We start from the raw sequence: 20,598 nt of genomic DNA on the forward strand, positions 1-20,598 counted from the left end.
CATTGTTCGATGATTTACATCGTCGCAGGTTTCAGGTAGGTACCACGGTCAGGTATTTTCGTGGAGTCGACCCGGGTAGCGCGGGTATCGGTACTCGTCACTTTTCCAGAATGAAACGAGCAACAAGGTCCCCAGAAACCGATTCCCGTTCCTACCGATTTCTCGCGGCCGGCAGTAAACTGACTGCTTGTTCCGTTCTTCCCGAAGCAATTCGGAAACCGTGTAACTTGTCATTAGGTAGCTCGATATACCCACGGGCCAGATAGTCGAGATAAAAAATCGTGTCGCGTAACGATCAAACGCGCCGATCTTCAGGGACGTGCTCGCGAACGGTCCACGAAATTCACCAAAGTTGCTCGGAAACGAGGCGAATTTTGTTTATTTTCCTAATTCGCGCGGTCGATGAACTGTTTAGTGCGTGATCGGTGCTCCCGCGCGTTGAGGAACCGAAAGTTTTGCGTCACGTTTACGTAAAGACGGATCTGCAAATATGAGGAGGAGCCTGTCAGAGAGATACGGCCCTGAGAGGTGTCAAATTTTCTCACGCGACAGCTCAGTCTCGTGGAAGGAAAAATTAGTCCATTTGGAGGTGGATTTGGCGACAACCGGCCTGGAATTTTAACGAACCAGAACCGAGGAAACCTGGGATAGCTTCTGTAAATCTGTAACGACACTTTTTGAAGCGTCGACTGTCGGAACAAAAGGTTTATTTCAGGCAATTGTAAATTACGGGGGCCTTGGGTTTGTCACAGTAATTAGTTTCGTAGCTCGAAGTTTGGAAATCCTGTTGATTGATATGAGTAAATTATTTTTTTGGAGGACGGTAGAAAGATTAATTAAGATCGTTCGATGTACAAAAATAGGGTGACTGTCCCAAATAATCTTACAATTAATATTAATATTAAGCAAACAGGATCTCTTTGGCTATATTTATGAAATATAATAGTTGTTTCAAGCATTTTTCTTTCAATGTTATCTACCTCTTAATGGTATTTATTTATCAGGCTAAAACGGGAAATAAATAATTATGGACTTCGACTTTTGTTGCAGCATGAATTTCGAGAGTCCGATTATCTTGGTATTTTCTACTTAAAATAATTCTGTTTGAATAGAGAAATATTAATATTAGAGATAGACATCGATTCAGTCCAAAAAATAAGTATTTCGATTAATTTCTAGATGAGGGAACATTTTAGTTTTTATTTGAATGTATTCCTGTACAAATTGTTCCAAGCAATTATTATATTAAAGACTTTCAGGACAGAGATCATTACTCCCAAAAATAACTTAACTTTCAGAGTTAAGAATACATCGTTAACCTCTTCGACAATATAGTAATACTATCTAATAGTATTATAGTAATATTTAATTATTTTTGGTTCTGGGAAAAAATCAGTGGTGCATCTTTCCCTTGTTTATTTTGCTTATTGATTGAATCTATACATATATTATTTATTTTACTGCAAAGCCTGGAAAAAATAGATCTTTTGTTATATTTTCTTCAAGAATATGACTTGAGATATTTATAAAATTCAATGACCAAACCTCTCGTTTCTTTCACATTCATTTAGTCCACGAAAGTAATAAAACTTTAAACACATTTTTCTTAAAATTATACAGAGGGTTCGACCACCCCTGGGAAAAATTTTAATGGAAGATTCTAGGGGCCAAAATAAGATGAAAATCAAGAATACCAATTTGTTGATAGAGGCTTCGTTAAGAAATTATTAACGTTTAAAATTCCGCCTGTACTGAATTTTTTTCTCGAAAGTGCGTAGGATTTCGGGGATATGTGTATTCACCAAAAATGATTGTATTTAACCACAGAACCTAGAAATAATTTTTTTAAAACGATTCGAAATTTTTTTTTTTCGACGAAAAATTTAGGCACCTACCCCCTGTCGATTTTTCTTACAAATGCCTGTTTCATTTTTAGTAATTTTGTTTGATGCCCTACAGAAAAGTTGTCTAATACTTTTTTGTAGGTACCTATGAGCTCTACTTCAGAAAAAAGTTTCATTGAAATATATTCACTATTGTAGGAATTATGGCTGTTTGAAAATTGGACCATTTTTATGGGGTTTTTCTCATTTTGCGAGGTCAAGGACCAACTTTTCGAATATTTTTATAATTTCTATATATTCTACACTAAAATACGCGTCGTTTGCCTTTTTAAACATTAAAATCGTCCAATCCGTTCAGAAGTTATGACATTTTAAAGATTCACATGAAATTTTGGGGGACCATTTCAGGCCTCAGATTATATTTTCGGTAGGGAATTTTTTTCTCGAAAATGCGTAGGAATTCGGGGGTATGTGTAATGACCAAAAATGATTGTAATTGACCCCTGCAATCAAAAATAATTTTTTTACAATGATTTGAAAAATTTTTTTTTCGCCGAAAAATTTAGACACCTATCCGAATTTTTTTCTCAAAAATGCGTAGGAATTCGTGGCTATGTCTATTCATGAAGAATGCTTATAATTAATTCCTGCAACCAAAAATAATTTTTCCAGAATGATTTGAAATTTTTTAATTTAATTTTTTAATAACTTTTTAACGAAGCCTCAGTCAAGAAATTGATATTCTTGATTTTCGTTTTATTTTGGCCTCTGGAATCTCCCATTAAAATTTTTCCCAGGTTGTACATCTTCAGCACATCAATCATTATAGCTTGTGCTAAAATCAGTCGAATGTCTTTGATCTTTTTTTAGTCCACGAAATTGTCACCATCTTTGTGATTCTTAACTTTCTATTTTTACTGTAGTATCTGTGTATAGATAAACTCATCCTAATCAAGAATCTAGTTTCAATTTTCATTTCAAACGTACAAAATGCCTGAAACCTTAGAAATCATAAGTCTGATCAAAAATATTAATATATTAAAGTGTCACCATTTTTGTAATTCCAGACTTTTTATTTTTACTTTATTATCTGCTATAGTTATACTCACCCTAATTAAGAATCTAATTTCAGTTTTCATTTCAAACGTGCAAAATGCCTGAAACCTTAGAAATCATAAGACGTTTCTTTTGTTTACGTTCTAGAATACACAGAATGGATAATTATTAATACTTTACTTCGAAAAAATTTATACACACTTCACAAATATCAATGAATATGTGTGAAATATTTCGATAAAAACAGTTGTATAGTTCCTTGCCAAAAAATGATAAAAAAACAATAAAATACATAATCAGGTGTTCCTCGAACAATCACAAATCCATTTTGTATTCTTTCTCACAATTCATGTCCATTATTCTTGAATGATTCTGAATAGCCAGGAAAGTTATAAATATATACGTTCGAAGTACAATAAATTATTTTGACATCAGGTCCAGTGATTCTTTAATGATTTTTACACACTTCAGAAATATCAATGAATATGTGTGAAATATTTCAATAAAAACAGTTGTATAGTTCCTTGCCAAAAAATGATAAAAAAACAATAAAATACATAATCAGGTGTTCCTCGAACAATCACAAACCCACTTCGTATTTTTTCTAACAATTCATGTCCATTATTTGCTGGATAGATTTTAAATGACCAGAAAAGCAATAAATACGTACGTTCGCGGTATAATAAATTATTTCGAGACCAGGTCCAGTGATTCTTTAATTCGATAAAAACAGTTGTATACTTTCTTGTCAAAAAATGATCAAAAACAATAAAATCATAATCATGCGATCCTCGAACAATCACAAATCCAGTTTGTATTCTTTCTCACAATTCGTGTCCATCTTACTTGAATGACTTTGAATGCCCAGAAAGGTAATAAATGCGCACGTTCAAAGTACAATAAATTTAGTTTATTTTGAGATCAGTCCCAGCGATTCTTCTAATCTGAAACATATTTTATAAAATCGAAAATCTCGGTTATCGATCGACCCTTGAACGACATTCCGGGGCGCAAGCAATAGGAAATGTGGAGTCGCTCGCGCAATGTAATTCTCCATCACTGGCGACGCAGTGACAAACTGCACGGAACGAACCGTGCTCGTAATCCCGGCATTCTGACGATCGCACGGGCGTCGCTAATAATCGCTGTTCGATTGATAATTAATTATCTCGTTGTTGGTGAACGTTGACGGTTGCGTTTCGTCAGCCAGTGTCTCATTCTCGCCCGCGCGAGATGAGCCAGCTTTCGGCGTATTCGTATTTCCCCGTGTATTTTTCCCCTTTTCCGCTTTTATTCGACGCGCATCGCCGACCCCATCGTCGGAACGGTGCAACTTCGACATTTATCGAAATGTATTCAAATAACCGCGCCATTGACTCTTTGGAGAGAATAAACCTCGACTGGCTGGAATTGCGTAACGTCGTCGCGCCGTGCATTGTGAATACGGAAAATCGAGTCTCTAGGTGTGTGTCGTAATTTATATCGCGTGGTCGTCGCTGTACGAGAAAAAAATAACATCGATGGGAACAAAGAAAAAAAAAGAAAAACGGAGGATATCGGTGGAAATGGTCGGGCCACGCGTTTCTAACCAATCGAGGGGAAATGGAAAGGACAAGACGATTTGAAATAAATTCTTGTTCGAACCTTCTGCCGCGAGTTTCGCTGTAAAATTGTCGGGAAATGTCTGTCGGTTGTGTTTTGTGATTTATTTATTCCTGAAGGGCTGACCACGATGGAAGAGACGGTAGAACTTTGATATCGGGATGAGAATTTGGAAAATTTTAATAATTTCAACGCGTTGAGCAACTGTGCATCTCTATAATGAAACTGAATACAAATGTCACGCGACTCGAACCAATGAGTAATAAATATGGCGGCCATGAGAGTTGAAAGTTCTCATCGTTCTTATTGGAAAACTTTATTGACCACGCGATTGTAACGAAACGAGAGAAAATGGGCACGAAGAATTTGAAATAAATTGAAAATAATTGTACATAAACGCTTGGAAAAAGGACTAAAGCTTTTGTGTGCCCCTAATAGTTACGATAAGAGGTGAGAAAATAATTAAGGTTACGAAAACGAAAGAATAACTAGAAATCGATTCTTGTATGATTGTGATTCTGATAATAAGACGAAGATTGATTGAAACAAAAGAAGAATATATATTTCGAGTATCTATATTATCTTACAAATCTGCGAGATAAAGATTAATTAGACGTCGAAAGGACATTTTGTTTATTGGATTTGTTTATCGAGTACTTTTATTGCTAGAATAGGTTTAAAATTATTTAACACGTTACACTTGTCCCATTTGAAACGCCAAATTAAAGATTTAAAAAAAGAAAGAAGGATTATATTTGCTAAAAGAGCATTTATTAGGTCCAACAGAAAGTTTTGGTCAATTTTTAAGTAAAAGGAATAAATTTGTACACTATTTATTAGTGTTTGATTTATAGTGTAATTTTCCATTGATATAAACAACTTTTCCTCATCTTGATAACAGCAAAAAAATACTTTCCACGAGATACTTTCCTGTACCCATAATTTAAGTGTATACACGTTAAATGTCTAGAACTTTCCTGTAGACCTAATAATTAGAATTTTAAAATAATAAGAAAAGTTATTTCGTTTATTATGGAGTTGTCTAATAACATCCTGTCCAAGCATGATAGACGAGCGTGTTCCAAATGTCATTTCACATTATATACCTGGAACTTGTGTTAATATTTATTACATCTCCCCTACTTTTAGAGCGGTTAGACGAGAATCCCCCCGCAAGGTTACGAAAACGAAAGAATAAGTAGAAATAAATGATGAGAGAGACGAAGTTTTCGATTCGACCCAGTACTTTCTGTCGCGAAACACGAGAAAGGGACTATCGTTAGAGTAGCTGGAATTCGAGGGTGGGATGGTGAAGATTTAACACTTTAACAGGACTTTTCACTATGAAACTAAACCAATTAATTCTCAAATCAATAGATTCGAATAGGATTGACGAATCCTAGTAAAGTTGCAAAAAATAAGTATCAGGACAAATTTTAAGTAGTTTGCAGTCATCTAAAAACAAAGTTTTGGTCTGACAGTGGACGTGTTATGAAGAGGGAAGATTAGAGAAAAGATCATAGAAACTAAGAAATAAATAAAAGTAAATAACGTAGAAGAATGAAGTAGACGAACTTTCCGATACTTTGTCCCGACGAAATACAATGTAGAAGGGACTATCGTTAGGGTAGCTGGGGTTGGAGGGTGACGTGGTGAAAATTTAACACTTTGACGCATTATCCATACATGGATGACAGGATTTACCATATATGGAACTAGAAAAATTTATTTTGGAATTGACATGTTAAAGAATACAAATTTAAATAAGATTAACCAATCTCAGTGAAGTTATACAAAATAAGTATTATATTAAGACAAATTTTAAATAGTTTATAATACTGTCTAAAATTAAAGTTGTATTTGACATTGAATGTGTTACGAGGAGGACAAAATATAGGAATGAGGAGAAAAACTAAAAAATAGATAATATAGAGGAAGAATATAGACGAACTTTCGAACGATGTAGAGGGGACTATTGTTAGGGTAGTTGGGGTTGGAGGGTGACGTGATGAAGATTTAACACTTTGACGCCTTATCTATACAGGGGTGACAGGATTTACCAAACATAAAACTAGAAAAATTAATTTTCAAATTCACATGTTAAAGAAAATAAATTTAAATAAGTTTAACGAATCTCAATTACAAAAAAATAAGTATTATATTAAGACAAATTTTAAGTAGATTACAAGTGTCTAAAATCCAAGTTTTGATCTTGTAAACAATTTTACAACACTTTGACAAGACTTTTCAATATGGAACTGAAACAATTAATTTTCATGTTGATATGTTAAAGAAAATAAATTTGAATATGATCAATCAATCTTAGCAAAGTTACAAAAAACATGTACCAAGACAAATTTTAAGTAGTTTACAACCGTCTACAATCAAGATTTTAGTTTCGCAGAAATTATACACTTTTAAGATTAGGCGAGAGAGAAGATTAGAGAAACTAAAAAATAAATAATATAGACGAACTTTCCGATACTTTGTCCGTACGAAACACAATGTAAAAGGGACTATCGTTAGGGTAGCTGGGGTTGGAAGGTGACATAATGAAGATTTAACACTTTGACGCATTATCTATACATGGGTGATCGTATTTACCAAACATAAAACTAGAAAAATTAATTCTCAAATTGACATGTTAAAGAAAATAAATTTTAAATCTCAGTGAATCTCAGTGGACTTACAAAAAATGAGTATTATACTGAGACAAATTTTAAATAGTTTACAATATTGTCTAAAATCAAAGTTTTGATCTGACAGTGAACGTGTTACATGGAGGAAAAAATAGAGAGAAGATTAGAGAAACTAAAAAATAAATAATATAGACGAACTTTCCGATACTTTGTCCGTATGAAACACAATGTAAAAGGGACTATCGTTAGGGTAGCTGGGGTTGGAGGGTGACGTGATGAAGATTTAACACTTTGACGCATTATCCATACATGGGTGATCGTATTTACCAAACATAAAACTAGAAAAATTAATTCTCAAATTGACATGTTAAAGAAAATAAATTCAAAATCTCAGTGAATCTCAGTGGAGTTACAAAAAATGAGTATTATACTGAGACAAATTTTAAATAGTTTACAATATTGTCTAAAATCAAAGTTTTGATCTGACAGTGAACGTGTTACATGGAGGACAAAATAGAGAGAAGATTAGAGAAACTAAAAAATAAATAATATAGACGAACTTTCCGATACTTTGTCCGTACGAAACACGATGTAGAAGGGACTATCGTTAGGGTAGCTAGGGTCGGTGGGGGGTGGTATGTCGAAGATTTAAAGAGTAGGCGAGAGAAGATTAGAGAAAAAGGGGTAGGAGATTGAAAGAAGAGAAAGAGTAGGGGGGTAAAGTAACCGCGATGGAGGGGCAGGCTCGTGTACGCAGCGAGTGGAGGGGTGGCAGTGGAGGGGTGGGGGTACGGTCTAGGCAAGTAACGGCAGCAGGGCAGCGGCCAGGTAAGCGAGGAGCGAACACTAGTGGGACTGACTCGCGCGCCTTCGAGCCTCCGGACTCTCATAAGCAGCGGTTGTATATCGTCGTGCTGCGCGTGCTACGGTCGTGTTGTTGTGCTGCCGCCGTCGCCGCAACGCTGTAGTTGTGCCCGTGCAGTGACAACGCCGTGGCGCTCGTACGTGTTGATTGTCATCGGTGTAACGCCAACGCGTTTGCCAAGAGATCCGAGAAACCCGCTCGCAGCGAACAACAACAACACAACACCGACCCTCTCGATCTTTTATTTTTTCGTCGAGCATTCGCGAACCAGCGAGAAAAGTTTCGCGGGGCAACGGGTCCGCTCGAGGATTCGAGGGTACGGCCTCACCTCGCGCAAGGGAGTCCCCCCGGGTCTCTTTCGCCTTTTTCTCCTTTTTCTCCTTTTTCCCCCCCTCCCCACCCCGCTCTTTCGTTCTTGCTTCTTCTTTACGCTCACCCCTCGTAACACGTAATTTTGGATGGATGCCAACGATCCCCAGCAACGCACAGGGCAGCTAGTCGCAGCTATGTTGGCGGTGGTCCAAGTGCGCCCAGTGGTTTCGTACTACCTGTGCCGATCCTACTGTTCGCGGCTCGATCGCGCGTAACGAGTGAGAAAGTGCCTTCGACGGGAACGAGAATATTTAGAGGGTGAACGACCGTGGTTTGTTTTTTTCTCACGCGAATCCTCGTTGAAGTGGCCGATATCGTAGGAAGGTTTTGTTCCGTGGCAGGCGCGCGCCCCCGCCGCGTTCGTGGTGTTTACGTTTCTGGCAGTGCGCGAGAGCGATCGTAAGGTGCACGCACGTTTACACCCCCCTGGTTCACAGTTTGCTCTTCGAGTCGTCGTCACGCCTGTCCAGTGAATGAGAAATGTGGTGCACGAATTGATACGACCGAAACCCGTGGAGAAACATTGTCGCGAGACCGTGGGTGAGAAAATTCGCGTCGCCAAAGGAGAATTGCACGATTAAGGAAGAGAGAGGGAGTCGCTAGATGCAAGGATTTTAAAAGTAGTTCCAGAAGGCCAGCCCGACGCAATGCGTCGACGCTGCTGACGCAACGCGCCTGGATGCGTCTCACTTTAAGCACGTGAGTGTTTTTTCCACTTAATTCCGGCCGACTCGTGAGTATCGTTGCCTCGAGACGGTCCGTTGACGGATCGTTCCGAGGGTATCGTTTCTCAAATTCGTTCGAGGCGATCGAATTTAAAATGGTTCGAAAGGGTTCCGGTGAAAAGGCAATCTCGTCGTCTCCGCCACGGTACTCGGACACTTGAATGTTCCTCGTTCGTGGTACGTGCGCGTCCGTTCGAAAATCCACCGTCTATCGCCTCCTGGGGGTCCTATGGTCAGTGATAGACATGGTGTGATAACGGTGTTTGCTGTTTTGGTGGTAGTGGTCGCGAGTGCGCACGCGACGACTTGGTGGTGAATGATCCTGACTCCTGGGCTGACAAAGGTTTTCGTATACGAATACTGGGATGACGTCCGTTTCGGATTACGCGCTCCCTTCACGATCTCCTCAATCTACATCGTCTAACGCGGAACCAAATGTAAGTGTTTGTAGCATGCAGAAGCATACATCGGGGAACACTTACACACACGATCTGCGGAAAAGAAATAAACTACTCGAAAGTAACGTGATCGGGGGGAAATTTGAGGAGGGACTTTCTGAAACATTTTTTGGAATTTTTATTGGTAGAAATTGAGGAAACGGTTCCGAAAGTAACTGCTTTTAAGTGCGAGTGTTGCAGGAGTAATTGAATTCGTTGAACGTGACAAAATATGGGCAATTTTTGGGGGAAAACTTGGGGGTGGGATGATTGAAATCTCGAAAGTTTGCATCGTTTTTATAATTGAGAACGCTCTGAAATATTTTTGGAATTTTTATTGGTAGGAATTGAGGAAACGGTCCCGAAAGTAACTGTTTTTAAGTAACGAGTGTTGGTTAATTTGTGCCATTTTTATGATTCAGAAAAAATAACTGTTCGAATTAGTGAGTGTTATTTAAATAACTAATTTTCTTAAAAATAATTAAACATTGACAATTTTGAGGGAAATATTTAGGGATGAGATACTTGATATTTTGAAAATCTGCGTTATTTTTATGATTCGGAAAAAATTGTTGAACCGGTTTCAAAAATAATGATTCAATCTAGCGAGTGTCATTCAAATAACCAAATTTCTTAAAAATGACTAAGCATAGGCTAAGCATAGAGATGAGACGCTTGAAATTTCGAAAATTTGTTTTCGTGAAAATTGTTTTTAAGATTCGGAAAGAACTGTCTAAACGATTTCAAAAATAATTGTTCCAATCTAGCGAGTGTCACTCAAATAACCAAATTTCTTAAAAATAACAAAACATGGGCAATTTTGGGGGAAATATCTAGTGATGGGACGCTTGAAACCTCGAAATCTCGAAAGTTTGCATTATTTTTATGATTCAGAAATAATTGTTGAAACAATTTCAAAAATAACTTTCAATCTAGCGATTAAATAACCAAATTCCTTAAAAATAGCAAAACTAGGCAATTTTGGAGAGGAAATATTAAGGGGTGCTTGAAACTATTACTAATTTTTATAGTTTAAAAGCAGTGGTTGAAACGTCTCCGAAAATAACTGTTTTACAGCAAGTGTCATTTAAAATTATATACCGTGATACTAATCAGATATCTGCTGGAAAAGCATCGTTATTATGCATTTAGAATGAAGATAATTTGAAAATAAATACACTAATATATTCCTTCTTTTAATATGTAACGATTATAATTGAAGGCTCTATTTGTAGTCTGTAAATTAAAGATATTTGAAAATAATGTACTGAAAATGCCAGTCACTAAAAGTATTATACCTAATAAAACGGTTGATAAGACGATATAATCTGTGTCTCAATATTTTATGGGATGACCGCGACTAATATTATTTACTTTCGACAGTCATCATTGAAACCGATTTCGCTAAATTTTCACAAATGACTTGCTTATTGGAAATGTTATATGATCGGAATTTTTTCAATTCATTTCAGATTTTAAAAAGGTTTTATTGAATGCATAGACGTTTAACATTCGGCTTTTTTACATCAAGTATCAGGTTTCTAGATCATTCCTTACTTGTCTGTATGGCTTTTACAATTGTATAATACAGAGGTGAAAAACAAAACATTTGTACAATAAAAACGTTGAAAAACAAAAAAGCAGTTATACGAAGATTCCAATTATAATTAATGGCGTCAAACTGTCAAAGAAGAGATTGATAACTATTTGCGAGAATAATTACTTCCGGGTTCTGCAATTATCTTTAGACTCTGAAAATATGATATAATTCTATTATCCAAATTTAAAGAAACTTTCAAAGAAATACCTCATCGTCATTAAACAAGTATCTTGATTAAATATTTTTCTTGTATTAATATTTAATTTTTCATTTTTATTATTTTCGAAAAATGTTCACATTCATTACTCCTTAATTTTCTGCCTCAGATTTTGATTGATTTTGATTTTGAATAAAAAATTCTTTGATACGATTTTAATCATGCAAAATGGACAGTTTTCAGAAATACGAGGAAAACATTTCGAATGTTTCGAGAATTTCAAATTCGCAATTTTAATAAATAATAATAATACTAAGCAAGCTTGTAAAGCTAATAACGTTATGAAGTAAGAACTGTACAAATACGATAACGAAAGAATTTGATCGGATATCTTGTTCTGGAATGCGGAATAACAAAATTCAAATTCGGGTCACAGTGGACCCAGAGTCCGTCATTCGAGAATTAACTTGTCACCCAATAACAGAATTAATTATCGATAATCGTCGATATAAATTTTATTGCGTAAAGCTGTATGGTTAAATAGTATAAATTCCACGTATACTTAATAATAATTAATATTAGCATCGATGGCCAGGTATTGAGACATTTGTCTTGGTCAGTTATTACTACATTTATCTTACCCTGATTTTCTCGATATTCTCCTCGGTTACCGTTACGCAGTTTCTGCGACCATTTATGTTTGGAATACTAAATAACTATGATATACTTCCTCAAACAAATTTCCATCGAGATTCGTTCGTCGTGGAAAATTAAACTTTACTTTTTCATAAATTCATATTCAAGTTTCCTCTAACATTTGAGCGTTATTATTGTTCGACACAGTTTTCGATGATCATCGATCAACAAATGAGAGCTTAAACGAGAGGATTTCAAATTATAATTTAATATTTTTATCTTCAATTTTCTTGCTCCCATCGATTACCATTACACATATTTTTTCATAATTTTAAACAAAATTCTATCGAGAATCGTTCGTCAACGATCTTCAAAAGCCCAATTTTACTCTTTTATAAATTCGTATTCGAGTTTTCTCTAAAATTTTAAATTTATTATCGTTTAATACAGTTTTCGATGTCGATCAAAGTATGAAAGCTCGAACGAGAGGATTTCAAATTATAATTTAATACGTTTATCTTCAATTTTCTTGTTCCCATCGATTACCATTACACAGTTTCTTTGACCATTTATATTTTTTCATAATTTTAAACAAAATTCTATCGAGAATCGTTCGTCAACGATCTTCAAAAGCCCAATTTTACTCTTTTATAAATTCGTATTCGAGTTTCCTCTAAAATTTTAATCTTATTATCGTTCAATATAGTTTTCGATGTCGATGAAAGTATGAAAGCTCGGAACGAGAGGATTTCAAGTTACACTTTCGATCGAGTCCAAGCAAGACGACATAGATCCAAATACGTTCGAATCTTTGATACAAGAAGCTAGATACATTCAGTCTAATTATTTCCAAATTATCCGATTCTAATTTGCCATGTGGATGATTGGTCGAGCCAGTGTGGTGCACCGACATGACGTACGTTTCTTGCTTCGAAGGGCGAGCATGAGTTCGCCTTTCACGTGACCGACGGACAACGACGCTGGATCGCTCGATCCTCCGATGAATGCGAACGCTCGATAGAATTCCCTCGCTTTGGCGGTTATCGAAAGCAATGGATTGTCAGTTGGAAAATCAGACGATACGTCGTCGATAAGCCGACATATTTTAGATAAGTGAAACGCGCAATTAAAATGCTTTCTGGATGAGCCCCGCTCGATTAAGCAACGATCGCATAGACGGTCTCTCGCTCCCACACTCGTCAACGTTCCACTTTCTTCTTTAATTTCTTTTCTCTTTTCCCGGTGGTCGAACCAACGTTTTATCGATCCGTGCAAAATACCACTCTTTCTTTCCCTATAAATAGGTCTTAATAAAGACACAACAGCCTTATCTGCTTTTTATAGCTCCTCGAGGCTCTGGAGCTATTCGCCGCTCGTTTCCTGATTCCTTCCGATCAATTCGATCACTGCAAACCATACTAGTTTATCTGTATTATATTTACATAATATTATTATTTTATTTTTACTCGTCGATAATTTTATAATTGTCTCGAATCGTCGCGATTTGAATTTCGAACGATTTCGGATAAACAGATTATCTTGGCGATTTTCACAAGCTTTTATCATATTTTTTAGTAATTAATAAATGCTACTTTATCTGTACTATATTTATATAACAGTATTATTTTGTTTGTATTTGTCGATAATTTTATAAACGTCTCGAATCGTCGCGATTTGAAATTCGAACGTTGTCGAATAAACAGATTATCTTGGCGATTTTCACAAGCCTTTGCCATATTCTCTAGTAATGAATAAATGCTAGTTTATCTGTATTATATTTACATAATATTATTATTTTATTTTTATTCGTCGATAATTTTATAATTGTCTCGTCGCGATTTGACATTCGAACGATTTCGGATAAACAGATTATCTTGACGATTTTCACAAGCTTTTATCATATTTTTTAGTAATTAATAAATGCTATTTTATCTGTACTATATTTATATAACAGTATTATTTTGTTTGTATTTATCGATAATTGTATAAACGTCTCGAATCGTCGCGATTTGAAATTCGAACGTTGTCGAATAAACAGATTATCTTAGCGATTTTCATCTCACATAGTATCGCATTCTGTCTCGTCAAGCTTTTATTCCCCAGTAATGAGTGATCAGATGTTATTTTTACACATATTGTCAGTAATATGTCATAATATCAAGTCAATATCAGGACAATTGGGCCTTTAATTATTCCGCGTAATTTTCAGCGATTTTTCGCGAGGTTTCTGGCGGGGTGAAGAAACTTGAGGCAAATATTTGACGGATCGCGATCGTTATGGGGGGAAAATGGCGTCGTTTACCGAGAATCGTTACAAAATTTTCTGCAAAAGGGAAAGAACCCGACGACGCCACGACCCACGCTATAAACGAATAAATATTTTAAATCCCGTCGGCACATGTGCTAATATGAATAACAAGTGAACACAAGAAAGATTTTAGCGGATATGAGTCCGGTTGTACCGATCGATGATGCACTTCGATCCATTATTGACATACATCGCGAGAATACGCGAGGCGCAGTTACGGGATTCGCTTTCGATGCTGCTCGACGAATCTTTTCTGTTCGTTGCGACAGATGCTCTAATTGCCACGTTACACGGTGGAATTTGCATTTTAAACGAGGCTTGAACAAATAAAATTATGCTTGTTCCCGAGTAATCCTACAGGGAGTTTACGATAGATTTACGGGATATTAATTCCGCGGATTTTCCTTTCAATTTGGATATTATATTCACATCGTTGCATCGATCAAGTTTGGTGTACTAACAAATTTATGAGTTTCATACGCGTTAATAAAATTTTTCAGCACTGATTTTATTATTATTTAATTGATTGCATGTAGTTTAAGATATTTTAAATAGCTGCCACGATTTATGTTGTTGCATTCATTGATCAAGTTTTGTGTACTAACAAATACTATTTATGAGTTTCATACGCGTTAATAAAATTTTTCAGCACTGATTTTATTATTATTTAATTGATTGCATGTAGTTTAAGATATTTTAAATAGCTGCCACGGTTTGTGTTGTTGCATTCATTGATCAAGTTTGATGTACTAACAAATTTATGAGTTTCATACGCGTTAATAAAATTTTGCAGCCTTGATTTTATTATTATTTAATTGATTGCATGTAGTTTAAGATACTTTAAATGCCACGGTTTGTGTTATTGCATTAGCCAGAAATAAAAAATTCGAAAATGATTTTAATTTCTATTCCAGTGGTTTGAGACAAAATAAGGCAAGAAATTGTTTTTTGATAAAATGGAATATTTAACTGTTGCTTGTTAAATAAAAATAAAAATTCTAATTATAAAATGATATATTGCATGATGAACATCGAACAAACGTCAAACTTGGTCGAAGTTGAGATTCTAATCCACTAGAAAATATCTGAACATTTGTAATTAATGTGGATATTTATGCATTCATGAGAAATTCTCAAAAAACTACAGAATGTACTCGATGTGAATAAGAATTATTAAGTTTAGGGGTTGAGACAACCCCCTATGAAGCTCCCACTTCATTGATTCTATAAATAAAAATATGAATTTGCATAAAGATCCGCAGCAATTACCGAACATATTTTAATTATAATTTATTGTGAGTTTGTGTACGTTTGATTGAACGAAAGGTCAATAAATAGCAAAGTATGTATTTTATAAGATATTGGTATTTCCTTGTTCGATCTATCGAATTCTAGTATCGATACAAGTACGAGTATAATCCAATCGGGGAAAACAAGGTCGTAGTAACAATATTATCTGCCTCGTGTTACGGATTGATATCGAATACTATGACGGTAAGGCTTTGTCAAATAGCTTCGAACATAGTGAGCATAGTGTCCAAACATGCTCTTGGAATCCACCGAATCGGCAGAATCATAGTCATACCTTCTCGAAAGAATTCTACGCTATTCGTACCATTATTCTCCGTTTGATTTCCGAAAAACACCCTCTACCCCAGATAATAATTTTACTAGCGTTTAACGAGAAAGTTAAGGATAAAAATATTTCTCAAAGCTAGTTAGAATTCAATATTTATAAATATTGACTCTGTGATCATTCTTGGTACCTGAAGATTCGTAAACGTTTCTTCGAAATCTATATCCCCCCAATTTATTAACTTCTTAACACTGGAACTATCGACAATTATAGTGTATTTATTTGTATCAAAGAAATGAAAATAATAGATAAATAAATATTAGAAATCTATCTTTACTCATTCTCTTATAGAAAACCATGGTTTTACAGAAACCCAATCGAATAAGTTTCTAACAATTTTTATTAGAGTGGGTAATTTCGATCAGTTCGGTAGTTCTAGTATTATTTAGCTTAGATGTCATTTAAGTTAAAATTTAAATTTATAAATATTGATTCTGTGATCATTCTTGGCATCTGAAGATTCGTAAACGTTTCTTCGAAATCTATATCCCCTCAATTTATTAACTTCTTAACACTGGAACTATCGACAATTATAGTGTATTTATTTGTACCAAAGAAATGAAAATGATAGATAAATAAATGTTAGAAATCTATCTTTACTCATTCTCTTATAGAAAACCATGGTTTTACAGAAATCCAATCGAATAAGTTTCTAACAATTTTTATTAGAGTGGGTAATTTCGACCAGTTCGGTAGTTCTAGTATTATTTAGCTTAGATGTAATTTAAGTTAGAATTTAGTATTTATAAATATTGATTCTGTGATCATTCTTGGCATCTGAAGATTCGAAAACTTCGAAATCCATATCTGCTCGATTTATTAACTTAGATGCCACTCAACTAGCGTTTAACGAGAAAGTTAAGAATAAAAATATTTCTCAAAGCTACTTTTAATTTAATTTTTACAGTCACCTTGTAATTATTCTCATGAAGATTCGTAAACGTTCATTCGAAATCCATATCTGTTCAATTTATTAACTTAGATGTGACTCAACTAGCGTTTAACGAGAAAGCTAAGAATAAAAATATTTCTCACAGCTACTTTTAATTTAATTTTTACAGTCACCTTGTAATTATTCTCATAAAGATTCGTAGGTTCTTTCGAAATCCATACCTCACCGATTTATTAACTTCTTAATTCACTTAGATGTCACTTAACCGAAAATATTGGAGAGTTCTGTCCTTTGATTTCCGATTAGAACCGAAAGTGTTAAGTAGAAGATTCCTGGGCATACGTGGTGTTCTAATAGAAGATCCATTACCTTTATCACCCTTTCAGCCTTCGTCACGGAGTGGAAGCACTTTGTTGCTCCCTTCCCGGTTGGGCAAGGCGCAAGAATACAGGAGTGATTTTCCCAGGAATCGGCTGGCAATTTTCTTATCAGTAATTTGGTCAATTACTTGGGTCCACAACACGCTAAGTAAAGGCTTTCGTTTACCAGCATTAGTGTTTCCCTGTCCGTGGCAGGTGTACGACGAGTACCTCCACTCGTGTTATCTGTTTGAGGACATTAAACGTGTAGAAGAGCTCATCCGATCGACCCGTTGCCCGATAAAATGCTTCGTTGCTTCTATTTGGTCCCCCGGGTATCCCAGAATTTCAAATATTCCACGTTTCTAAACGAAGGTCACTGTTTTCGTAGACTATTTAAGACGTTACGCTCTCGTCCGTAAGTCGCCGGTTAACGAACGCGGAATAAAAACTGATTAACCTTGTGGAGTGACGTGAATTGTAAAATGAAACTAATATCTATTTACTACGTATCGTGTGTCTTGGATTTCGCTAAAATGTTAGGGAACGATTTGAAATTTTCATTCGACGAGTGTATCGGAAAACGATCGTCCAAATTAGTGGTTGAATCCTGTCGACGATTGTTTTTTAGTATTTCTTTCAATTGTTCCAAACTTTCTGTAATACGAGAATTAATGAAAAAATAAGGTTTCCTGAGAAATTATATTTTGTGTGCTAAGAGAAATTTAAATTTTTGATCGTATATTGTGAATATTTAATTTTTGTTGAAAAAGATATTGTCTCGTAGTTCGATATTTATGAACAGATGTTTGCATTAGAATGTTATTTCCATTTGTTTAAAGCTTAGTCAAGAGTGTATACTCGAACCACGATAGTCTATTATAGAAATAATATTCTTGTAAATTCTGCAAAAAAGTAGCATTTAGTCTAAACCTGAGAATACGTACTTTAATAGTTGTATAAGTTGCAATAGAAAAATTTGTCACGACAGGGAACCTTACTTTCAATATTTGCTTCTTGGGACAATCTGACTCTATTTTAATTCCACACGAGTATTATAAAATTTACAGTAAAGTAGGAGTGTAATAAATGTAACGAAGATAATAAGGTTACTTCAGGAATTTGTATCTGTAAATCTGCAGAGTCACGAATAACGAACGATAACAATTAAAATGGATTTATTTTCAAGCTCGAATATGGAATATTTAAAATGGTATCTTCCGCGTTATTCCAATTTTTGAACGCCATTGCAAGTTTCGATAACAAAAATTCCAACAACGAGGACTCTAGACTAGCTGAAAGAATTTTGCTGTATAGCAAACGCGGCATGAAAGTAACTTAACGCTGTGCGTATCGCGTATACTCATTCTCCCTTCATGCACATAAACACCCGTTTGCAGACTGCATGGGGGAGCGTTTAAAAGAGTGACACAAACGCGTAGGTTCAGATTATAGAGAATACAGCCGAGAATTAAGAGCTCGTTCTAGGAAGATTCTGTGGATGGACCAAGCAGTGAACAAAATACTCAACGAAGAATACAATGACATATAACAAAAGAAAAGAAAATTAAATATACTGTGGCCCACGTGAACTTGGGGGGGATTTAAGTTATAATTTTGCTGGTTTAGAATTTGTTTGAAAAGTATTTTTATCTCCGAAATTATTAGTCGTACTGAGCTGTCGTTGCTTCTGATTTCATCGAGAAGAATCAGAATTTTTTTTTTTTTTTTAAATGAATAAAAAGAAAATTTAGAGATCTGCCTTTGAAAAATCTGAAAATGTGTGCCCTGATTTCTTTATAAAATTTGCAATTTTTTATCTGATGACATTTTTATCTTTAAAATAGTTTCAGTTATCCATTCCATTAATTAAACACTATTTCTACCAAAAGGTAGTTTTTAAAACTTCAACTTGCAATTGTTTTCTAGATTGAATAATTTTTTCTCAATAACATAGTAGTAAAATTCACATTAATATTTATGCAAGGAATTGCCCATATTGAGAAACTTAATCTTGAGTAATTTGTAGTTTGTAAATTCCCCAGGGTGAAGAATTTAATCTATTATGATATCAATATTTTTATAGCAAAATTTATCTAATGAATTTCGAAAACAATAATGTCGAATTACATCTGTTCTAAAACTAGTAGCTTCAGAGGCACATTCGGGTATTAAATTATTCGAGTTGTAATCTTAGAAACGATATGGCGCGTGTACTCCTCGTAGTCTCTGATGTAAACAGTAGATAATGTTTTAATACTATGTTAGTCTAAATATACCTTAACAGTTGTGTTTTTTAAGTCGTCTACACAAAATTGAAAATGTCACACGAATACACAAAATTCTAAATTTTCGACTAACTTCTATACTTCCACTCACAAAAAAACTGCCGCCATATTAGGGTCCTTAAGAAACAGTATAAACATTTCTTTCTATTATTTAAAGCAACGAAGGTATTAAATATGTGCATTATCATCGTATAGTGCAAAGAAATTTTAAATCGAATGAAAATTATTGCAATATTTATTTTAGAGGCACACTGTTGGTTCCTCTAAATTGTTATATTGCTCGATATTATTCTTTAACGATTTTGAGATCCGTATTGCACGATGTATTTTGGGAAACAAAGTTGCTGGTTGCTTCGAATTATTATATTAGAATTTAATATCGTACGTACGATAATTCGAGAGATAATATTTCCATATTATTGATATTATTCTTGAACGATTTTGAGACCGGTATTGCATCGTAAAAAATTTTAAATCGAATCGAAATTATTACACAATGCATTTTAGAGACATACTACTGGTTCCTTCGATAAAATTATTGTTTTAAAATTTAATATCGTGCCTACATTGAAGAATAATATCTTCATATTGTATGAAGATTTTGTACGATTTTGAGACCAGTATCACAGTAAGAAATTTGAAATTAATCGTCAATTATTGGACGATATATTTCGGGAAACAAAGTTGCTGGTTGCTTCGAATTATTATATTAGAATTTAATATCGTACGTACGATAATTCGAGAGATAATATTTCCATATTATTGATATTATTCTTGAACGATTTTGAGACCAGTATTGCATCGTAAAAAATTTTAAATCGAATCGAAATTATTACACAATGCATTTTAGAGACATACTTCTGGTTCCTTTGATAAAATTATTGTTTTAAAATTTAATATCGTGCCTACATTGAAGAATAATATCTTCATATTGTATGAAGATTTTGTACGATTTTGAGACCAGTATCACAGTAAGAAATTTGAAATTAATCGTCAATTATTGGACGATGTATTTTGGGAAACAAAGTTGCTGGTTTCTTTCAGTTATTATATTAGAATTTAATATGGTACGTACGATAATTCGAGAGATAATATTTCCATATTATTGATATTATTCTTGAACGATTTTGAGACCGGTATTGCATCGTAAGAAATTTTAAATCGAATCGAAATTATTACACA

At 34.6% G+C, this 20,598-nt stretch overlaps 1 protein-coding gene across 2 annotated transcripts in view; it reads left to right on the forward strand.

Moving 5' to 3' along the window:
* LOC143350125 (fibroblast growth factor 18) overlaps nt 1-20,598 on the forward strand; it is a 223,381-nt gene that overhangs the window by 104,801 nt on the left and 97,982 nt on the right. The window contains exon 1 of one of the 2 annotated variants that reach the window (XM_076781986.1): nt 9,458-9,540. The exons of the other annotated variant lie outside the window; for it this stretch is intronic. Within the exon in view, the coding sequence (XP_076638101.1) occupies nt 9,539-9,540 (2 nt within the window). The 5' untranslated portion in view covers nt 9,458-9,538. Of the gene's footprint in view, nt 1-9,457; nt 9,541-20,598 lie in introns of those variants that run through there. 2 annotated transcript variants of the gene reach the window in all.

The sequence above is a fragment of the Colletes latitarsis genome, chromosome 2 (assembly GCF_051014445.1).
Source record: "Colletes latitarsis isolate SP2378_abdomen chromosome 2, iyColLati1, whole genome shotgun sequence".
NCBI classification, from domain to species: Eukaryota; Metazoa; Arthropoda; class Insecta; order Hymenoptera; family Colletidae; genus Colletes; species Colletes latitarsis.